General features: G+C 42.4%; 1 protein-coding gene across 3 annotated transcripts in view; it reads right to left on the bottom strand.

The window, feature by feature from the left end:
- Positions 1–20,248, bottom strand: part of MCTP2 (multiple C2 and transmembrane domain containing 2) — a 181,770-nt gene that overhangs the window by 80,543 nt on the left and 80,979 nt on the right. Inside the window, exons 9-14 of one of the 3 annotated variants that reach the window (XM_029575252.1) lie at positions 18,240–18,404; positions 15,596–15,726; positions 13,226–13,412; positions 11,020–11,113; positions 5,760–5,862; positions 1,321–1,423 (exon numbers count right to left, since the gene is read on the bottom strand). In XM_029575252.1, the coding sequence (XP_029431112.1) occupies positions 1,321–1,423; positions 5,760–5,862; positions 11,020–11,113; positions 13,226–13,412; positions 15,596–15,726; positions 18,240–18,404 (783 nt within the window). Of the gene's footprint in view, positions 1–1,320; positions 1,424–5,759; positions 5,863–11,019; positions 11,114–13,225; positions 13,413–15,595; positions 15,727–18,239; positions 18,405–20,248 lie in introns of those variants that run through there. The other 2 variants (XM_029575254.1, XM_029575255.1) reach the window with 2 other exon arrangements.

Raw genomic sequence — 20,248 nt, 5'->3', positions numbered from 1 at the left:
AATCTATCTCCTGCAGAACCACAGTGAGCTATTCCACATGACAAAATCCTTAAAAAAAGCAGAGAACGTAATCGAGAGACATCTCAAATCTTATTTCATAGTTAAAAGAAAGGAGCATTTGACTATGCCTCTTTTGAGAAGAGGAATGCATATGGCTCCTGCCATACTTAGCCTCTACTATAACAAATACTAATATATCCGTTTGCGCTGACATGAATATATTCTGCTCAGAAATAGTTCTTTCATTGGTTGTTCTTTGGGCGCTTTAATAGACAGGAAGAGGACTTTCGCAGAGATCTGAGTCTGCACCATTGGTCACCGCAGGATACCCCTGCTGAATCAAGGAAAAAACTCCTGCCTTCATATGCGTTCATTAGATATATATATATATATATATATATATATATATCATTTAACCATATGCAAATCATCTCAAGCTGATTCACTGCAGATATCTTGAAACCCCCAGGAGTTGGGCACCAGGTTTGAGAACCGCGGCTGCAAACAATACCCAACATGGGTTTCCACTGCGTGAACAACTCCGACAGAGATTTACTTTAAGGAAGCCACAGCAAAGAAAGCCCCCCAGAACCAGGCCAGTTAGGCACTTCAAAGCTGCGCTAGGCTCCTCAAATGCCAACTTTTAAGCCTCAGCAAGAGGAAACCAGAAGCGTTCTCCGTATCGGGGAGTGGATCGTACTTGCTCCATCACTTTTTAGCCTCTCTTTCCTTGTTAGATCCCCCCCCCCCCCATGCCTCTCCATCTCCAAGTGCCATTCTTCCTCACTCACTCTGCTTAAAGAGAAAATAAACGAACATCTTCAAAAGCCGTGATTGGGGAGAAAACATACTTCTTTTCCAGCAATTCTGCTTGTTAGCGCCGAAAATACGCATGCACAATCAATCATATTCTCATCGCTGATTACTTTCTTGTGAAAACAGAGGCACGGTGGAAAAGAGGAAAAAAAAAACCCTTCACTGCGTTGTGCTTAATCAGAGGAACTTCAAAATAAATTGAGCATGAGCTGAGTGTCCCAGAAACAAGGACCGCTAGAAAGGCTGGAAGACGCCCACAGACCATGTTAATGCACTGGGTGCTTTTGTCCCGTTCTACAAGACGCTGAGAAATTGAAAGCAAACTGGACCATCAATCAGTCCTGTTAGGGAAAGATGTGCACCCTTGGTCAAGATGCACGGTCCCCTCTATCTGCCCATCCTCCCCGAGCTGCTCTGCACAGCTGGAAGAAATCCAGCTCAGTCCCAGGGAAATCACTAATGCAGAATCACATAAGCGACTTAAGATAATGGCGTTACACTTACAGACAGCAAAGGGATGGCAACTTTTCCGAGAAAATCAGGGGGTTTGTCTGCGTCTTCATCAAAGACTGTCACTTCCAGAACGTCATGGATGTCTTTAATAAGGCTGAAATTGGAAAGCAACGGGCAGTGTTACAGCTACGCATTGACAGGATCCTGCTTCAGGAAAGGTAGAAAGAAGTGTTCCACTAATTAAGCCTGCATTTCCTTGGTGGATAAAACAGCCATTTAATTAAATTCAGAAATTAAATCAAAACCAAGTATATTCCCAAACCTTCCATCATGTGAAACCAAGCCATCCATTTTATACTACGAACTGTATATGATTGCTGGCATTTCTTAGAATGCTATGAGATAACACATTAGCAGTTATTTAAAGATGGATAACATTGCATGCAGAGTCAACATTTCTCTGTCTTTATGTTTCAGGACTGTTTTTTAAAGCATTTGAAAACAATTTTCAAAGTGTTTAAAAGATGCTGCAAAATATGGTTTTCTGGAAGGTAAGATGCTACATGGAATTAACTAGCAGAGAATTGTACAGGTGCTCTGCAGCTCTTGATCCATCACTGGGTCCCATGTCCAGGGCTGCCACCCTTCCATTTTCAATCCTATCCTTCAAAGATAGTGAATCCAAGCAGCCTCCTTCCAACTCCCTCAATGCTCCCCCCCTCCCCTGAACTGAGCTGGAAGTAGGACTCCCCCCTAAACTGCTTCCAACTCTGAGTCTATCACTGAAGTGGAACCACGCTGCTGGCACTAACTTTTTAAAAGGAAATAGAGCATCTTTTAAACTAGGACATGGGGGGGAAACCAACAGTCACTCAGCAGCACATGGTTCGGAGGTGTGTGGTTGTATAAGCTAAAAAAAAAAACCCCTCCATAAGTATTTAGATATACAGCACACAGATAAAAATGACTCCAAATTGCCTCTTTCATCTGATAGTAAGCAGGTTGTGAGTACATAAAAAAAAACATAAATACAAATAAACTTACAATAAAATGTCTATATACAAATGTCAGTCATCTGAAAAAATAACACTGGAGTGATAGAATGTATGGTGGTAAAGGAAGATATAGATATAATAGGCATCTCAGAGACCTGGTGGAAGGAGAAGAACCAGTGGGTCAACTGTGATACCAGGGTACAAATTATATTGACATGATAGGGCAGATAAAATTGATAGAGGAGTGGCACTGTATGTTAAGGATGGCACAGAGTCAAGCAGGCTAAAAATATTTTCAAGAAACAAACATCACTCTGGAATCCTTATGGATAGAAATTCCAAGGGTTAAAGGGACGAGTATAGTACTGGGGATATATTATCACCTGCCTGGCCAGGATGAGGAAACAGACTGAGGAATGCTAACAGAGAATAGACTGGCTAGTAAAAGGGGCAACAAAATAATAATGGAGACTTCAATTACCTGAGTATTGACTGGGTAGATGTAACATCAGGGCATGCAAGGGATGTAGAGTTCCTAGATGTCATGAATGAATGTTTCATGCAGCAGTTGGTTATGGAACCAAGGAAAGGGGGGAACTACATTAGATCTCGTTCTCAGTGGAACACAAGCCCCGGTGCAAGAGATAAAGGTGGTGGATTCACTTGGCAACAGTTATCGTAATGTAATAAAGTTTGGCATAATTATTGGAGGGCATATACTAAAGAAAACTACTGCAATAACATTTAGTTATAAAAAGGGAGACTTTGATAAAATGAGGAAATCTGTTAGAAAAAAAACTGAAAGGAGCAATCCACAAGGTTAAAAACTTGAAAGAGTTGTGGCCACTGTCTAAAATTATCTTTAAAAAGTACATTCCATGCATTAAAAAAGGTGGAAGGAAACCAAACAACTACCACTGTAGTTTTATAGTGATGTGAAAGAAATTATTAAAGCCTCACATGCATCTTTCAAAAAATAGAAAGCAGAACTAAATGAGCAAAATAGGAAGAGCCTAGGGTCTCTACTAGATGTCCCTAGACCCGCCAAGAAAGGGTTACACAAAATTACTGACCACATAAATAGACAAGGTTTAACAGGGGAGAGTCAAAGGGAAGACTTGTCTTACGAGATTTTTTTTGAGGGTGTAAATAAAACTGCGGACAAAGGTTAGCTGGTTGTTATAATGCAGTCCCAGCAATTGTCTTGACACAGGCTGGAAGGCGGTTATGTATTTTCTAAGCTTTAGCAAAGTCCAGCTTAGCTGCTTGCTGCAGAGCAGGAGGGAAAACTCCTGCTTTTTGGCATCATATAATCATTTGCAGTTCCTGAATAGTTTTCTCTCATTTTCTTCTAAAGTGGGAAAACATACTCTTTGAGAGATGTTGGACATAAGAACATAAGAGGAAAAAGGGAAAGCAATTTTAAACTATGAAATTGTTGCTCACATTGTGAATTTTTAAAGAATTTTTATAAATAATATTTTAATTATTCTTTTTTAATATTTTTATAATTTTGTAATGTTTTAATATTATTTTGAGACGACTAAGGGAAATCTTATGTTTCTTAATGATTCATATCTAATATAGAAGTGAACTGCATCAGCAAGCCTGACGGCGTCTCTTCAAAGAATATGAAGAGCGCCCGGTCTTCTCAATCACTTGCAGTCACTTTTGGATGTATCATCACTCTGGCAATATTTACACGAAATTAATCATCCAAAGAAAAAATTTTTAAAGAGTTAAACGCACACCACTTGGTTGTCCAAGCTTCAATAAAGGATGCAGAAACTTCATATAAAACAGACGATGTAAGTGCCTTTAAAACGGCTCGCTGTAATCAGGGATGCAGAAACTTCATACAAAATAGACGGAGTAAAGTGCTTTAAACGTGGCTCAACTGCGGCCGAAGTTTCGCTGTTGCCAGCTTCATCAGGAGCCAAAATTAACACGATGGTTACATTAGAAATTCTCCAAGATGGTTTCTGTCCATCTTGAATTCATGTGGGAGACCTGCGGGTCCTGATGGTGAAATGTTCAATGTGAAGACGAAGCATAGAAGATCATAACAGCATTAGCTGTATTTTCTTCATAAGACGGAACTGTTGGAGAATTTCTAATGTAACCATCGTGTTAATTTTGGCTCCTGATGAAGCTGGCAACAGCGAAACTTCGGCCGCAGTTGAGCCGCGTTTAAAGCACTTTACTCCGTCTATTTTGTATGAAGTTTCTGCATCCCTGATTACAGCGAGCCGTTTTAAGGCACTTACATTGTCTGTTTTATATGAAGTTTCTGCATCCTTTATTGAAGCTTGGACAACCAAGAGTGCGTTGAACTCTTAAAAAAAATTTTCTTTGATTAATTTCGTGTAAATATTTCCAGAGTGATGATACATCCAAAAGTGACTGCAAGTGACTGCAAGCTGAGGAGAGCGGGCAGTGTACACTAGTTTTCTCTCACTCCTAAGACAAAGAAGAGCCAGCTAATTCTAGCCCAAACAGCAGGCCTGTGCCTTATTTGCTATGGAGAGAGAGGAGGAGATGTGCTGGAGAGGGTAATTGCTCTGAGGAAAAAGGGCTGAAACTTGGGGGGCCCTAGGGCCACTGGGGAATTCATGCTGGAGGAGGGTGGCACGCTGGGTTGGGACTGATGAACTATGATCCCCAGGGCAGAAATAACGAGCTCATTCTCTCTACCCTCTTCCTCCTCGCACCACCGATCTTCCATCCCCGCCCTCGCCACCAGTGCTCATTAAGCGAAGAATGGCTGGGGGCTATGCACTGGGGTGGGGGACTAGGGATGGACAAATACTGGGACGAGGATCGAAGAAGAGGTGTGTGTGAAGAGTGTGTGAGAGAGGTGTGTGTGTGCGTGAAGAGTGTGTGAGAGAGGTGTGTGTGTGCGTGAAGAGTGTGTGAAGAGTGCGTTCACATGTGCGTGTGTGTGAGAGAGGGTCTGGCCCCGCCCTGCCCTGTCACACGGATCACGCCTGGCCCTGCTTCGGATCTACCTCTCTTCCCCAAATCCCATCCTTCCCCTTCCCTTCTGGTTACAAATGAAGTCCTGCCTGTAGCCTGTTATGAATATTCAAGTGCATTAGAGAGATCAGTTGAAATGAAAGCAATGCTAAAAAATGCTAATTCAGAATTAATCCGCAACAGTAACCATGTTATTTATTATTGGTGTCCTAACCCCCCCCCCCCCCTCCCCCAGCAGTGCAGCTCTACCAGTGCTAACCCTCGGCATTTTCCAAGATGTGAACTCTCTGTAGTCAGAATGAAAATGAGCCAGAGACTCTCATGGAAAAAAAATACTAAATCAAATTAAATGAATCCACTTCCCTTCCTCTTACAGTACAAAGAAATGAAAGAAACCCCCCCACTGACAGCCGGGAGTCTTCCTGAGCCAGACGGCACAGCTCTGAAAGGCTTCCGCCAAAGAGAGTCAGGAGGCCTGCTGTTCCGTGTTTATCACACAGGCTACAAGTGCTTACTTACAAACTAAAAACCTTATTCCACTCTGGGTTGAGGTTCTTGAACACAGTATGGGTTTGAAGTCTGTCGTTGCCCACCTCTAGGATACAGAAAGGATCACTTTTGCCTGAAAAGAAAGAAAAATAAAGCAACAAAAGTCGATACACAAGTAATTTAGTTACATTTTCGGGTAGGTCTGAGGACACGTTTTGTTTTGAGGACGTCTGAAATTATGAACAGAGCCAAACGCGGTTTCCTGCAGGTCTTGTGTCCTCCTCTTTCATCTCGGCAACGGTGGGACACAGACAAAGGGGTTGCCAAGAGTCACTTTTACTAGGGGAGTTCAGCACACTGCATCCTGACCGCTTTATAGCAAACTGTAGAACAGTGCGTGTTAAGCCTGACAGGTACTTCCCTTCTATCCTCACCCCCCCAGACCCCAGACGGATAACGGTACTCAGTTACACGGTTCAAGACAGCAATGGGTCGAGCACGGAGGACCCTTATCGGTGAGGAAGTGAGGGCAGAGCCAGGTGACGAGGAGTAGGGCCTGCAGGAACGGGCGGAAGAGATGGGGCTCACGCCTGTTTATCTGCTAGCATGCTGTACATGTCCATGAATCCTCAGGTCCCAGCTGCAAGCAGTACGCTAACGTTGTCATTACTGTTCTGCTCTGCAGTGGACTGCATCTGACATCTTTCCAGTGCCGAAAGATTTTAGGCAATTTTCGAAACATTTCACTAGCTAATTTCGGGTTAAAAATGTCCTCCTTCTGACCGGTTAAATTTCATTCCCTAAAATCATAAGACTTCAAATATACCCAAGCACAAAAAAAAAACAACAAGAGGTGGCTCCCGAGGATGGGTTTACAATTTAGCCAGACAACTCCAGTAACATAAATAGTAGGGATGTGCAGTATTTTTTTTAATGTTGTTTGCATTTCGTGTAGTTTTTTTGCTTGATTTCATTTTCAAATTGGTTCATTGGGGGGGGGGGTCTTTTTTGTTTTTCCCAAATTTTGCGGAGCGCATTAACTTGAATTTAGTGCACACTAACACAAAACTAAAAAAAAAAAATGTGGCATTTTTTCTTTCGTGTTGTAGTTCCAATTAAATGAACAAATTAGACCATGTCAATGATATTGTCTATTTTGTTTTAAACAAATACACATCACTAATAAATAGCTGTCCTAAATCTAACCAGGCAAATTTGTCTGCCTAGATTTAGGAGAATTTTCAGCCATAAATCTAGCCAGTTAAATTTGACTGAAAATTATCCAGTTATCTTTGCCACTCAGTGTCTTATTAAAATTGACCCAAAAATGCTGCCTAGGTATTCCAGACAAGAATAACTTAATTCCTCTTACGAACCTGACAATAATATTTTGCTAGTTGATTGGGAATGTTTAAATTCAGTATTCTAGCAGAATAACATTGCCCTTTACCTACAAGTTTCAATGCACTGGTAACTCATGCTTGCCCAACCTTTTTTATTTTATTATTATTATTTTCTAGTTCCAAAATACCCACTGCCTTTCTCAGAATGGTACCGTGCATCAGGGCTGAGGAAATTTTAAGCCATTTGCTGCATGTGACCTTTATTATTATTATTATTATTATTATTATTATTAAAACTGCAAAGTTTTCAATATTTTCAGTGTTTTATAGCAAAGGCCTTTGGATTTAGCTGCCACCTTTCCTATGAGTCTGCAACAAAATGGAACCAAGAGCAAAAAAAATAAACTGTGCCAAGCCTTCGCCAGGGCCCTTCTAGCAGAACTGCTCATTATCAGCAGTGTCCGAACATGGCACAGACTAGCACCTCAGAAATAGCAAAATGCAAAGAACTCTTGTGCGGGGTGGCCTGTAAGAAGTGACTAGATGCATGCTCCAGTTGCCTGCATGAGCTCCCAATAGTCTAACAGTGCTTTTTGTCTATGGTATGGATCTTCCCTTTCCAAGACCTTTATGCATTTTCGTTAATATTTTTAAAATAAATGTTATGGGATTTTCTTTTGGGTGGGGGGGGGGGGGGGCACTAACCTGGCAGATTCCTCCGGCTCTTTCGGGCTTCCAGACTCTTTTGGACTACAATGCCTATGAGGCTTCATTTGCAGCTTGCCAGAATCCCTCTCAGTCCATCCATCACAGTGACATTCCCGTGTCGCCATTTAATGGCAGCCACTCAGTGTCGCCATTTAACGGTGGCTAAAACTCCCTCCCATACAGAGGGATTGTGACTGCTACCTCCGCAGCCTCCTCAGTACTGGCCAGCCTGGGGAGCAGAAATCAATCCTGGGTTTTCTGCATGGTAGTGTGCAGCAGTTGCCACTAAGCCGCCAGGTCAGCAGGCGAGTTATGTTATATTGCAATAGTGTTCTTCAATAGGAGTGTGGTCTGCTGTTGGTTTGCATTTGATTGACTCTTGCCTGTTGTTCAAGTCTGCAGTCAGGCAGTTACAAGATCCACACGCACCAGAAGATCATGAAAATAATGTATTTTTGTTACGTTCGTTTTACTTGTTTTTAATGTACCTGAACTATAATTATGTTTGAAACCATTTTTCTTTGCATGTGAAGGCTGTAAGCTGCCCAGAACATGGGATAGCGAGGCATATAAATATTGTAAATAAATAAATAAATATCCTCCCTACTCCAGGCATGCTGAAGACTGATCACGCTAGGATAATTATTACAAAAAGCTTTAACGGTAAGGGCAAGAACACAGCCACTTCTGGTATGGAAACAAAGCAGCTGTTACTTAAATAATGCACCTGAATACTTAAGAGCAATGGGAGTGAGAAAAGAAGGATTAAAAATAAGCCAGGCCCCAGATGGTTAGGTGACAGTAAAAGATGAGCAACCTTACTTTTATCTAACTACATTTGCGTATTTGCTACCAAATGAGATGGAAAGGTCCGGGGGCTTAAACAGAAGCACAGAAAATGAAAGTGGATGAGAACCGCAAAGCCCGTTTAGTCTGCCCATTCCTGAGCAATACTGCAGAGCCCATCCAGTTTCAGGCCTTATCCTCACATCCTTGCACCTAGGGATCCTCTGTGCTCCTCTTGGGTTATCTTGACCTCTGTCTTTGTTTTCGCTTCCACTGTTCCATGCATCTATCACTCTCTCTGAAAAAAGTGTTTCCTTTTCCTCGCCTTGAGTCTACCCCTCCTTGAGCCTTGCTCTAGATCTTCCTACGCATTTGATTCCTGCGCATTAGTAGTACATCTGAGGTATTTAAATGTCTCCGCTAGGATTTACATATCTAGGTCCTTAAGTCTCATTTCCCATGAAAGCTCCTCATTGGCTATAAGGTTGCAATACAGTAAGAAGAACCATCATGCCAATTTCCCATGGGTAAGTCCATATGGCCCGGGAATATCTTCATTAGACGGCCATGGTTCAGCCTTCATAGACTGATCTTAAGCAACAAGGTGACACAAGGTCGGAGATGGAATTTAAACCCCCAAGCTTCCTGGTTTTCACAGCTCTCTTCTCAGGCTGTACTGTTTTTTCCCCACAATATATGCTGCTACCATACAAGGTTTTTTGTTTTTTTTATCTGTTTTTGTTTTTTTACAAAGCAGGAGCTAAGTCTGCACCACGGATGTTCTATATTTTCTGGATAGAAAAACAAAAATCCTGCATTTGAACAAAGATCATTTATGGTGACTGCTGTAACTTTTGCACTGTACCTAACCTGCACTGTACATCCATACATCGATACGATTATTGCTTTATGATTGAAAAGAAACTACTTAAAATGCAAAGTGGTATATGACAAAAAGAAACCAAACAATCTCACCCTATAATTTTAGTGCTCAGAACACATTTTTGGTCAGTGAGCAAATGCAATCTTTGAAAATAACACTCATAAGTATAAAAACTATTCACTGAGGCAGAAAAGTCATTTCAGATTGATGAAACCATTAGATGGAACATCAAAATCTCAACAGCAAGGGATCAAAGTGAACTTGTTTTATCAGAGTGTGGAAAAGGAGAAAGAAGGGAGAACAAATGGTTTCCGTTCATGAAATAAATGCATTTCTCAGCACACAAACAGGGGAACAGCTCTCTATGCATCTTTCTATGGGATCAGCAGTATTCCTAGGAATCCAAGATGTGCCACGTGCGATGGCAATATTGAGGTAGGAAATAAAAACCCAGCATGTTGGGAAAAAATGCACTGTGTACCACCCTGGACCAACAGCTGCACCAACGGGGGTCAAGATCGAGAGGGAGACCTATCTGGCATGCAACAGCGACCCCCGACTGGCTGACCATGACTTCCCATGCGCCAGGATGGCCTCATATAGAGTCAGAAGGCTTTCACCGCGAAGGCTGGGTTAGAAGGGAATGTGGTTAAAAATCGGTGCAAAAAAATCCCCGGGTAGATGCGAATGGACTCTCCTGGTGCCGCAGATCCAGTAAGGGCCGGTTCAAATTGAGCTGGAATTGCAACGGAGCAGGAGGAAATGGTCAGGCCAAACCAACAAGAAAAAGATCACAAGAGTAAGTCCAAGCTGGCATTAGGTTTACTGATCGCCACAAGCCCGATCATTAACATTTCTTTGGCATCTGTTTATTTAGGATTTTTTTATGCCTTCCAGTGCTCCCTGGGGCCAAGTTCTCCTTGATTTTTCTGGTGTTATATTTTTTTAAACACTTTGGTGGCAGAGGGAGAATAATACCTCAGGGAGAAGCTTTAACCCCATTCAAACTTTTACATTGCCATGTTTCATTCATTTTAGCATTGCACGGTCTTGGAGGATCCACATTTTCACATTAAATTTGAAAAGCATCCAGGATAAAAGAAGAAACCATGACAGGACACCAGAGGATTTCTATAGTAGCACCACACTTGCTAACTGCTCAAATTAGCCCAACGTTTCAAAGCCCGGTGTGTGCAGAAACACCAGGGGATGCGAGCGTGGCAACGCGCCGAGCACATTTTAGAAACGGCCCCGGCCACGTGCGTACCTCCTGATGCGCGCCGAAGCGATGGGCTCCTTGAAAAGGGCAGGCGCGGGGCGGGGTGGGGGCCGACCGCGACAGCGGCCATGTTATAAAATCGGCGCTTCCATGGAGACGCGCGGGCATGTATAAAAAAATTCAAAGCAGAGAGTCAGGATTTCAAGTAAATTTGAAGTCTTAAAAGCCCCACACACACACACACACAAAAAAAATTCCAAGTTTGGAAGTAACCTCCTGCTCTTACAACTGAAATCAATAGGAAGACTTTTTAAAAGCCACCCATGAAAACAACGATGACCATTCGAATACCTGAAAAATCTGCAGCCATGAGGGCTTCCGCCTTCAGAACTTTCACTTGCAAGAAACCGACATCCTTTATGTTTTGGAACGAGTTCTTTATACGCTAAAGATGGGGAGGAATAAAATTAAAAAAAACATCAAAAAGAAAGTTTTCCTCCAAAGTCATAATTCCCTTACCCAGTATTATGAAAACGGTCTCGCATTTATGTCCACGGTTTTCTAAGAAGCCCACCTGTCTGAACTTTAGATACAAGAATAAACCACTTAGCAAAAAACCTTTTCTGCGTTCACATTAATCTTCTCTAGTCCAATAGCATTCCATCTAGACAAATCTAGGCTGCGGGCACCAGGAGCGTCACCGCACAGAGGAAAAAGCATATAACAGCCTGACAAGGAACAAAAAGAACGGGCTTTTCCCATTTGAAGCTGCGTCTTACACAGAAAATCAGAGAAAGAATGCACTAGTCATTTCACAAACATTTTCTATTATTTTGCGGTGTGCCTACCACTGGTTTCTGGATTCCTGTTCCACTGATACCGCAGCCTCATGGTCGTGCGACCGCCTCCAAATGAGAGTTTATCCCAAATAACGGGCCAGTTTTAAAAAGGCCACGTGCGTCATGGGCCTTGCGCACCGTGCGCATTTTAGGATAGGCCCGGCCATGCACATAACCCCCATTACACTTAGAAGTGCTGGGCCCTGAAAAAGGGGCAGGCCGGGGGGGCATGGTCTGGGCAGGGAGGGGCAGGGTGGGGGCCATCCAGGACAGCGGCCATTAGGCCCTGTCCCAGGGAATTGCACACCGGCAGCCAACTGGCACATGTAACTTCTGCTCCCAAGGAGCAGGTAGGTTACAAAACAAACAAAAAAAACAAAGCCTAGTTAGTGTTAGGATAGGGAGTCAGGGAGGAGAGGAGAAAAGGGAGGAAGGATAGATAGGGGTAAAGGAAAGTTCCATGTGAGTCGCAGGTCACCCCATACATGTGCACAGCCATTGGATTTTATAACACGTGCGTGCAGATGTTATAAAATTGGCGCATCCATGTGAGCGTGCTGGGAACCACACGCACGTGGACGCGTGCGCGGACTTTTGAAAATGGACTCCTTAAGTTTTTATGGGCACCACTGGTCACCTGACTGCTGTATTTCTGTCAGCATTGAACAAGGAGAATGAGTTAACGTGACCTAGAAGCTCTGCCCCCAGCAAATGGTAACTAAAAACAAATCAGGTAAAATACACCTACAACTGACTGACATTTCCTCCCGAGTAAAATTAGGAGTTTAGCTGCCTATCTAATTTTTTTTTAATGTCGTAAAGGCTCCAGGCATTCACATTTGGAAGGGTTATCAAGTTGCTGGCATTGCTTAAAGAAAAGCAAATGGGCTTTTACTGGAAATCTCTTATGGCTACCAATTTACACATATAATACATGGAAGGAGAAACGGCAGATAGTTTATAGATTTCCAAAAATGAGTAAGGCATGACTGTGCTGCAAGACGCCTGGGTATAAATCTCCTGTGTGATGAGATAGGGGCACATTGCATGGGCTGTCCTGAGTGGCCCTGTTGGTGGTTCCTGACCACTCCTGTGGCGACACCTGTTGGTGGACAGAATGCTTGGCTGGAGGGGCATGGGGTGGTCAGTCTCAGAGGAGATTTTCCCCTCTGGCGCTTGACCTATGAAAAAGCAGGTAGCCTCCAAGGCTCGTGTCACCTCAGGGAGGGTGAGGGGAGGGGCTTATAAAGATGAAGGAAACAGGGGGCAGGAGGGATGTTTCTTTTATGAATGCTAATCCCTGTGCCCAGCCATGCAATTAGGGGTGAACTGGAAAATTCAGTGGACCAGTGAGCAGGAAAATGATTTGGGTAACTCTACCTGGATATTCAGTGGCACTTACTCAGATTAATTCTGCTGCGAAACATAACCAGCCAAGTTTTCCAGATAAAGTTATCCAGGTATTTTTCCCATCAGACTTACCCCACCCTCACTGGCTATGATTTAGCCACGCCCCCAGAACACCCACAGCACCCGCCTATTTTTATCCAGGAGGGAGCAGGGGCAGGGAAGCTTTCAAATCTTGATTTTTGTCCGGGTAACTCCAGAGGTTTACCCAGACAAAGCCTTTGAAAATACCAAACACCTCAGCCTTCATTTTAACTCCCAGAAGTTTTGTTTCAACCCCAGAAGAAAAGGAAATATGACTAAGCACTCACGTATCGCTGCGCAATCTGCTGCCTCTCACTGGGTTCCTCAAGCGGGCAGACACACAGGTCGGAAATGGAGACCCCAGAGAAGAGCGTGACGGTGATCAAGATCAGTATTAAGCCCTGGCTGTTCTCCAGGGGCAGCTCCAGGCGATTCCTCTGCTCCAAGGGCAGGGCGGCAATATCCACCTTACACCTGCAAAAGGTTTCCAGCTGTTAACAAAAGAGACTTTTCTCAAAGGCAAAAACTGCTAGAAGTAAAACGAATTTAACCCAACGTGTATGTTCATGGCCAGGTCGACTGGAAAGCTGCAGGGCGATAAAACGCCAAGTTGGATCATTTTCAAGTGCCTTGGCTTTCTCTTGCAAATGTGACCTTCTCTACCTCACCCCCTTTTTTTTTTTTTATCAATGATTTTCTGTTTTATTGCCTTTTTACTGCAATTTTTCTTTTCGGAAGGTTATCACAGTGTATGTTGGATCAGGCTCCGGGATGTCTGTCATCTCAGAAGATGGACAGACAAACAAGCCCAACCTGAAGCTGGGACAGAAAACAAAATAAATAATTCTATTCTTCAATGAATTCCCAGTCATGATGTGATATCCCTTAGTATCCTACTTATCTGAAGGCCAATACATCTTATACCATTTCCCAAGCATCATTACAGCATTAGCCAACCAGCAGTCTCTGCAATGACTCAGGTGAAGGGAAAAGATCCGATTGGCTAGTGAAGATTCTTAACCACCAGCACTCCGGTGGAAACAATTCACCAAGTAGCAGTGATAACTTCTTTCCTACCCCAAAAATATGCCACTTATAAGCAGGGCTTACATTTTTTAGGGTTTATTATTCAGAAGCCTTAGGTGCCGGCGGATGGGTTGGGCAAACCATGGGAGACTCCGAACAGCCAGCAACAAGGTGGTTTCAGCTCAGAAGCCATTCTGCTTCCATGGCTGCTGGTAGCAGGAGGAGTTTGGTGCTGCAGAGAGCTCAGAGCCCTTGTCAGCCGCCAAGCATTGACCTCCCCTTCTGATTTTAGGGAGTCCTCTATAAAGATGGTAACGGGGTTGCGTGAAAGCTTACATATCGGAAGCACACAATCTGTGTTTGTCCCTTTCAAATTATGCACGAAAAATATCAATTTCTCATCAGAATCTTTTGTTTGTTTATTTAACATACCTCCGCGATTTAAAAAAATCACCCAAGGTGGCATACAAAATAATATTCATAATTCATTAAAAACAAACAAATTAGCATTAAAACATTAAATATGCACAAAATCAAATCAGTTTAAATTTTTCCCATATTCTATTCTGGTCCCACTTTTGCCCCAGACTCAGAATTATTCAATAAATGACCCCTTGATTGTATAATCTTCTTTGCTATATTAACTGTAACTATTTCTCCATTTCTACTCGACATCTGCAGTAATTAATGGAACTATGCACTGTAGTACTATATATCTACAAATCATAGAATATGAAGAATTGATTTTCTTATGTAATTTGAGGAATTAGATAAATAAATATTGACAGTAGTAGAGTCCAAAAGCAGCCCTAGGTGAGCCAAGTAATTGTTTTCATTTATCTGTGAATGTTAGTTCAGTTTGTTAATGTGTGGTTTTATTTATTTTATAACATTTATTAATTACTCTTTCCAGATTTATAAAGTTGCTCAAAGTGATGTACAAAATATACACATAATACAATCCATATAAATGTTCACATACAATATAAAACCAATTAAAAAATATAACAATAAAATAAAAAATAATAACTAATAAACATTATGAACATATTTAGATTTGTAACCCACTTAGAACATCAAATGTTACATAGGTGGGTTATAAATAATTTAAAATAAATATATATTAATACATCAACAGAAGTTCTTGGAACCAAAGAGTAACCTATCAAGTTGCCTTGTAGACAGTGCTTAGAAGTGGCCTGGTGGGCCCGCTCGATAGCTCAACACCAGTGTTGTCCACTGCTCTACGGAAGGTCCCCAGTTTAATTCTCAGATAGGGCCTTGTGCAGCCCAGGTTGGCTAGCGATGCTGTGGAGTTATCATTTGCAGCCCCTGGGGGGAGGGAGGGAGAGAGCCATGGTGGCTAGATTTAGAGCCCATAATACAGGGCTTTTGAAGGAGCCTTGGTGCACAGCTACTGGTCTCAGGATCAGTTCTGCAATGACCAGAGTCAACATGGGCATAGTAATACAGGGAAACTAATTCTCGGGTGGTTGCCCTTGAAGGCTCCTGACACCAGCATCCCAGCACAATTGCTGACTGAACTGGAACAAATAGAAGGAGGAATAAGAAAAGGGGCCTGAAAATCCCAACCCTACACACACACTCAAAAAAGACTCAGCAAGACTTACGTTCCCAAGAGTTCCTCATGCTTCCTGTTATCTTTCCCCCACACCTCAATTTCCAACATGCCCGTCCTGTTGGAGAAGTAGTGAAAGTCAAACTGTTCCCTCCACTGAGGATTTGCACTCTTACACAGTGTCTAGAAAACATGCAGTTACAAGATTTATTTCCTCATACAAAATTAGTTTGATATCTGATGCATCAACTCTTTAACATTCCACAAAACAGACAAGAACAGAAGACCACAATTCATCAATACATTCACTGCATGGCTTAGTCACTTCTGCTTCTTGGGAACTGATAGGTGGCTTGGGTTATATTTTTTAATAAAAGGAAAAATTGCAGCTCAGTTTAGGAAACATGTTTCAGAGCAGGTCAAGTCTGCCTGGATTGTGTTCTTTGCCGTCAATCAGAGAATACACAAGTCCTGTGCACATTGCATTCTTCTTTCATAGCCTTTCCCACCTTAAGCCAAACTCTGACTGGAGTCTTGAATGGGTTTCTGATTTGCAAATTTGACTCAGCTTCATAAAGCAAAAATAATATTGACAGGGATGAGTGTCGGCAAACTATATTATGCCTTAAGTATCAGGACAACTGATCTAAAAAATGGGTGCACTGTTTCGGCTGGTAGAAAAATCACTTAAACTATTAACTCAGTAGTCAAGGCGACTAGCATAGAGAGCTTTAAAAAAGGTTTAGACAAGTTCCTGGAGGAAAAGTCCACAAAACATTAGCAGCCAGGCTGACCAGAGAAAGCTATTGCTGTCGTTAGGAATGAACAACAGGAAATGGATCTGCTTTACGGACTGTTGGAGACAGGATGCTGGACTCTATGAACCTTGATCTGATCCAGCATAGCACTTGTTACGTTCTTTACGTTCGACATGGGATGATGAAAGACCCCATTATAATTACCAAAACCTATTACATGAGGCTTACTTATAGACTGGCCTAGTGGCTTAGAGGCAGGTCTGCCTACTGCCATGCCAGAGGCCTCGTTTTGGTTTCCTGGTCAGCATTCTGCTTTCATAGCAGGGCGCTGGGTGGAGGGGAAGGGTCTTTACCATTGTGAGCAGGTTCCAGAAAGAGCCGCAATCTGTGGACCCTGATCAAGGACCGTCCTTGCAACAGATGGCCTAGATGAAGAGGGGGAAGCATGGAAGGGATAGATGTGGATGCCCAGTAGACCTGGACCTGATTGACCTGGAAGCCTAAGCCTTATGTATAATCCCATAATACTGATGATATTTCAGTCCCACTGAGAAAACATTCTTTAGAGCAAAAAATAGTGTTATAGCTTTATATTATTTAATTGAAAAACTAGAATTGTATTAGTAAGAGCACACAGCATTGTTTCTGCTTTTCTTCTTGTCTCCCACTGCTTTTTACTTACTGATGCCAGTAAAAGCCATGGGTTGTGACAATTACTAATATATATACGGACTTGGGACAGTAGCGAGGGAGCAGTGACAGTGTGCTTCTTACTTATATGCATTGTGGCGTTATTTCTCAATTGACTAATGCCCCTCCCTCCCCCAATTTTGCACTGCTCGCTGCTGAAATGTCATCACAGACTAAGACCTGCAGCTTGATTGTGCAATCAATATTTTCTCCCAGGGTGGATGGGGCAGGAAAGCTGGGGCAGGAATTCCTGTTACATTGCCATTCTTACAATTTTGGAATACAGAAAACAAAAGGACTGAAACCCACTTTAGGACAAAAAAATCAAATCCTCATAACTCTTTAAACATTAACCAAAATCATTTTAGTATAAAAAAAACAACAAATCACCTTTTTCAGGCAAGGGCTGATTTCAAACAATTAGGGAACTTCTTAATAAAGTGGATTTCAATATGGCTGATAAACACTGAAGTGCATGATGCCTCTTAACGGGCAACCAAAAAAGTTGATGGAGGACATGAATTTGAGACCAGAGGGGTCCTCTTCATAGTAAGGAACTACATGATCTCGAAAGCTCATGCCCTTTAGCAGTGGTCCCCAAACCTGTCCTGGGGGCCCACCAGCCAGTCGGGTTTTCAAGATATCCACAATGAATATGCATGAGAGAAAATTTGCATGCACTGCCTCCATAACATGCAAATTTTCTCTCATGCATATTCATTGTGGATATCCTGAAAACCCGACTGGCTGGTGGGTCCCCAGGACAGGGTTGGGGATCACTGCCCTACAGAATCAAATTAAACAACCCACCGACAGTAGAAATACACCCGTAATAGTAATAAATATCTAAAGCTATTGGAGCCCAAATGAGTCAGCATCTATAACTTACTAGATTAAGACCTTCGTACTTCAAATGATTTCCAGTAAATTCCGGAAGTCAAGATTCTAATCATTGGCCTCCGAGTCCTCCCTCTATTTACATGTTGATTCATTTGGGTCCCAATAACAGTAGATCTTTATTATTATGAAAGATATCACAACCTATGAAGACTTCAGGACTATGACATGTAAACAAGCACAATATGATCTAATAAGGAGGTCTATATTCAGACAAAGTTAGCTGGTTAAAGGCTGAATATAGCTAGGTAAGCCATTCAGACAGATAACTATTATTTTATGGCTTTTGAATATGGACCTCCAGAAGTTTTACTTCCTTGACGATCAATACAAAGACTTGGAAGCATGTACCTTGCTCTTGAACCTTTGGTCTCCCATTCGAAATATTACAAAGGAGGCTGGGGTGCTGCCTTCTAAGATATTTCTTCCTTCCAATAAAGTGATGCTGATGACTCCATTCCACAGCTGGTTCTTCCGCATGGATTCCGACAGCTGGAGGCTCTGCATAGAGCCTGACTAATGAAAAGAAAAGTAACATGAGGGGGAAATACAAGTCAGAAAAAGAGATGCCAAAAATACTGGGGGTCTACAAACAAATAAAAATAATTCCAGCAATAAAACAGCTTGCATGAAGTGGCACAAATTGTGAGGTGAATTTTAAGAGTTGCTCGCAGCAAAATCAGGAGATGGCCGCGCATCTAGGACATGCGGGTGTCCATACGATTTTCTAAAGTGAGGGGATGCGGGCGCATGTGCCAATGCAAGCACATCTCGCATCAGAGAAAAAGGGACATGGTGTGTGCAGGGCATGGGTGTTACAGGGCGTGGCCAAGAGGTGTTCGCGCAAGTACCTACAGACCTGGGCACGCACCCAGGTCCAGGGCCGTGTAATTTTACTTCTCCTATGCAGGAGGTGTAAGTTTAAAAAAACACTAAATACAGGCATCCCTGAGGGGTTTAAGGGGTCTGGGATAACTGGCTAAAGAACCAGGAAGTTTTGGAGGACTAGCCCTAGACTGAGCAAACTGGTGGACAAACTGGTGGAATCGGTCATGGTGTGATCGAGTCCCTGTTATAAAATTCCCCCACTTGTGCAGCTCAAACCCAACTTTACGTGGTTGACCACATCCAATTGCAAAATTAGGCGCACACATACGCACACCTATACTGTTTTATAACATGTGAATATGTTATAAAAGTACCATGTCTCCGGGCATGTGCCAACACGTACATGTGCGCCTGCAAGCCTGTTTGAAAGTTACCATGCCTGTGTACAACAGATTTTGAGTTGTATAAAAAGTAGCAAGAGACTTGCAAGTGCAGAGTTGGTTTCCTCAAGGCACAGGACATTATCCATTATCACAGCCATCTTTTTTGCATGTAATTTTTGCCTTCTTATTAAAGTCACCACTACAGAATAATACCTCTGTAAGAAACGTGCAGTCAGCCAATGGAGTTGTTACGAAGATATTTAATAAGAGAATTTTGGTGCTATAAAGTTTTGATCAGAAACAGCTTGTTAAAGAAGAGGAAGTAGAAATGGCACTAGTAGCATCCACGGAGTACCCTGATGATGCTGATTATTGAGGAAACAGCACAACAAATTCTCCAAGAATTATCAATGAACTGCACAGTAATGGCACACCCGTTGTATGAATGCCCGTAGTTAGTCAAGTCAACTAGCAAGATGTACAAGTTCCAACCGAAAATGGGTGAAATTTCACGGACACAAGAATCCATCCACTCGATAACCTAAATGCAGGACATTCTACAGCACCTGAGCCCAAGAAGGGTATCCTCTTACCAATACAATGCCTCTCCTCCACCTTCCTCAATTCCTCCCCGTTACTGAGATACATTACAGCTGTTGAGTATTAGGAAACCCATTTCATTTAATTAGCAGTTGGAAATGAGAGAGAGATGTTTGCTCACATTTTCAGAGACGTTTACATATTTGACAGAGGGGGGAGAAGAAGAGGAGAGATAAAAAAAATATTTCAAAGGATGACTTCAAGCATTTGTAAAAGTTTATAACCATGGAATGCAACTCGCAAAAACGTTAACGTGCCCTTTTTCCAGACCCGCTTTGAATCCCACATAAGCACAGCTATGCTATCCACCTAGTTAAGATGTGGTGTTTGACTTCCCAAGCACGCTGCCTGAATGTACCTACAGAACGGCACCTTGGAAAAGAAAATGAGATTTTGATTCATAAATCCAGCTGTAACTTTTTTTTTTTTTCTACTTGGACTTGTAGGCCAAAAAGCTAAAGCATCATTGTTCCCATGGACATCCTTCAAAGCCCCAGCAGATGTATTCCTCCCTAAATACTGCAACTATTTCAAAATCCTTTTCTTTTG

The sequence above is a fragment of the Rhinatrema bivittatum genome, chromosome 13, assembly GCF_901001135.1.
Source record: "Rhinatrema bivittatum chromosome 13, aRhiBiv1.1, whole genome shotgun sequence".
Classification (NCBI taxonomy): domain Eukaryota; kingdom Metazoa; phylum Chordata; class Amphibia; order Gymnophiona; family Rhinatrematidae; genus Rhinatrema; species Rhinatrema bivittatum.
Note: the sequence above shows the minus strand (reverse complement) of the source record. Positions and strands in the feature narration are given on the sequence as shown.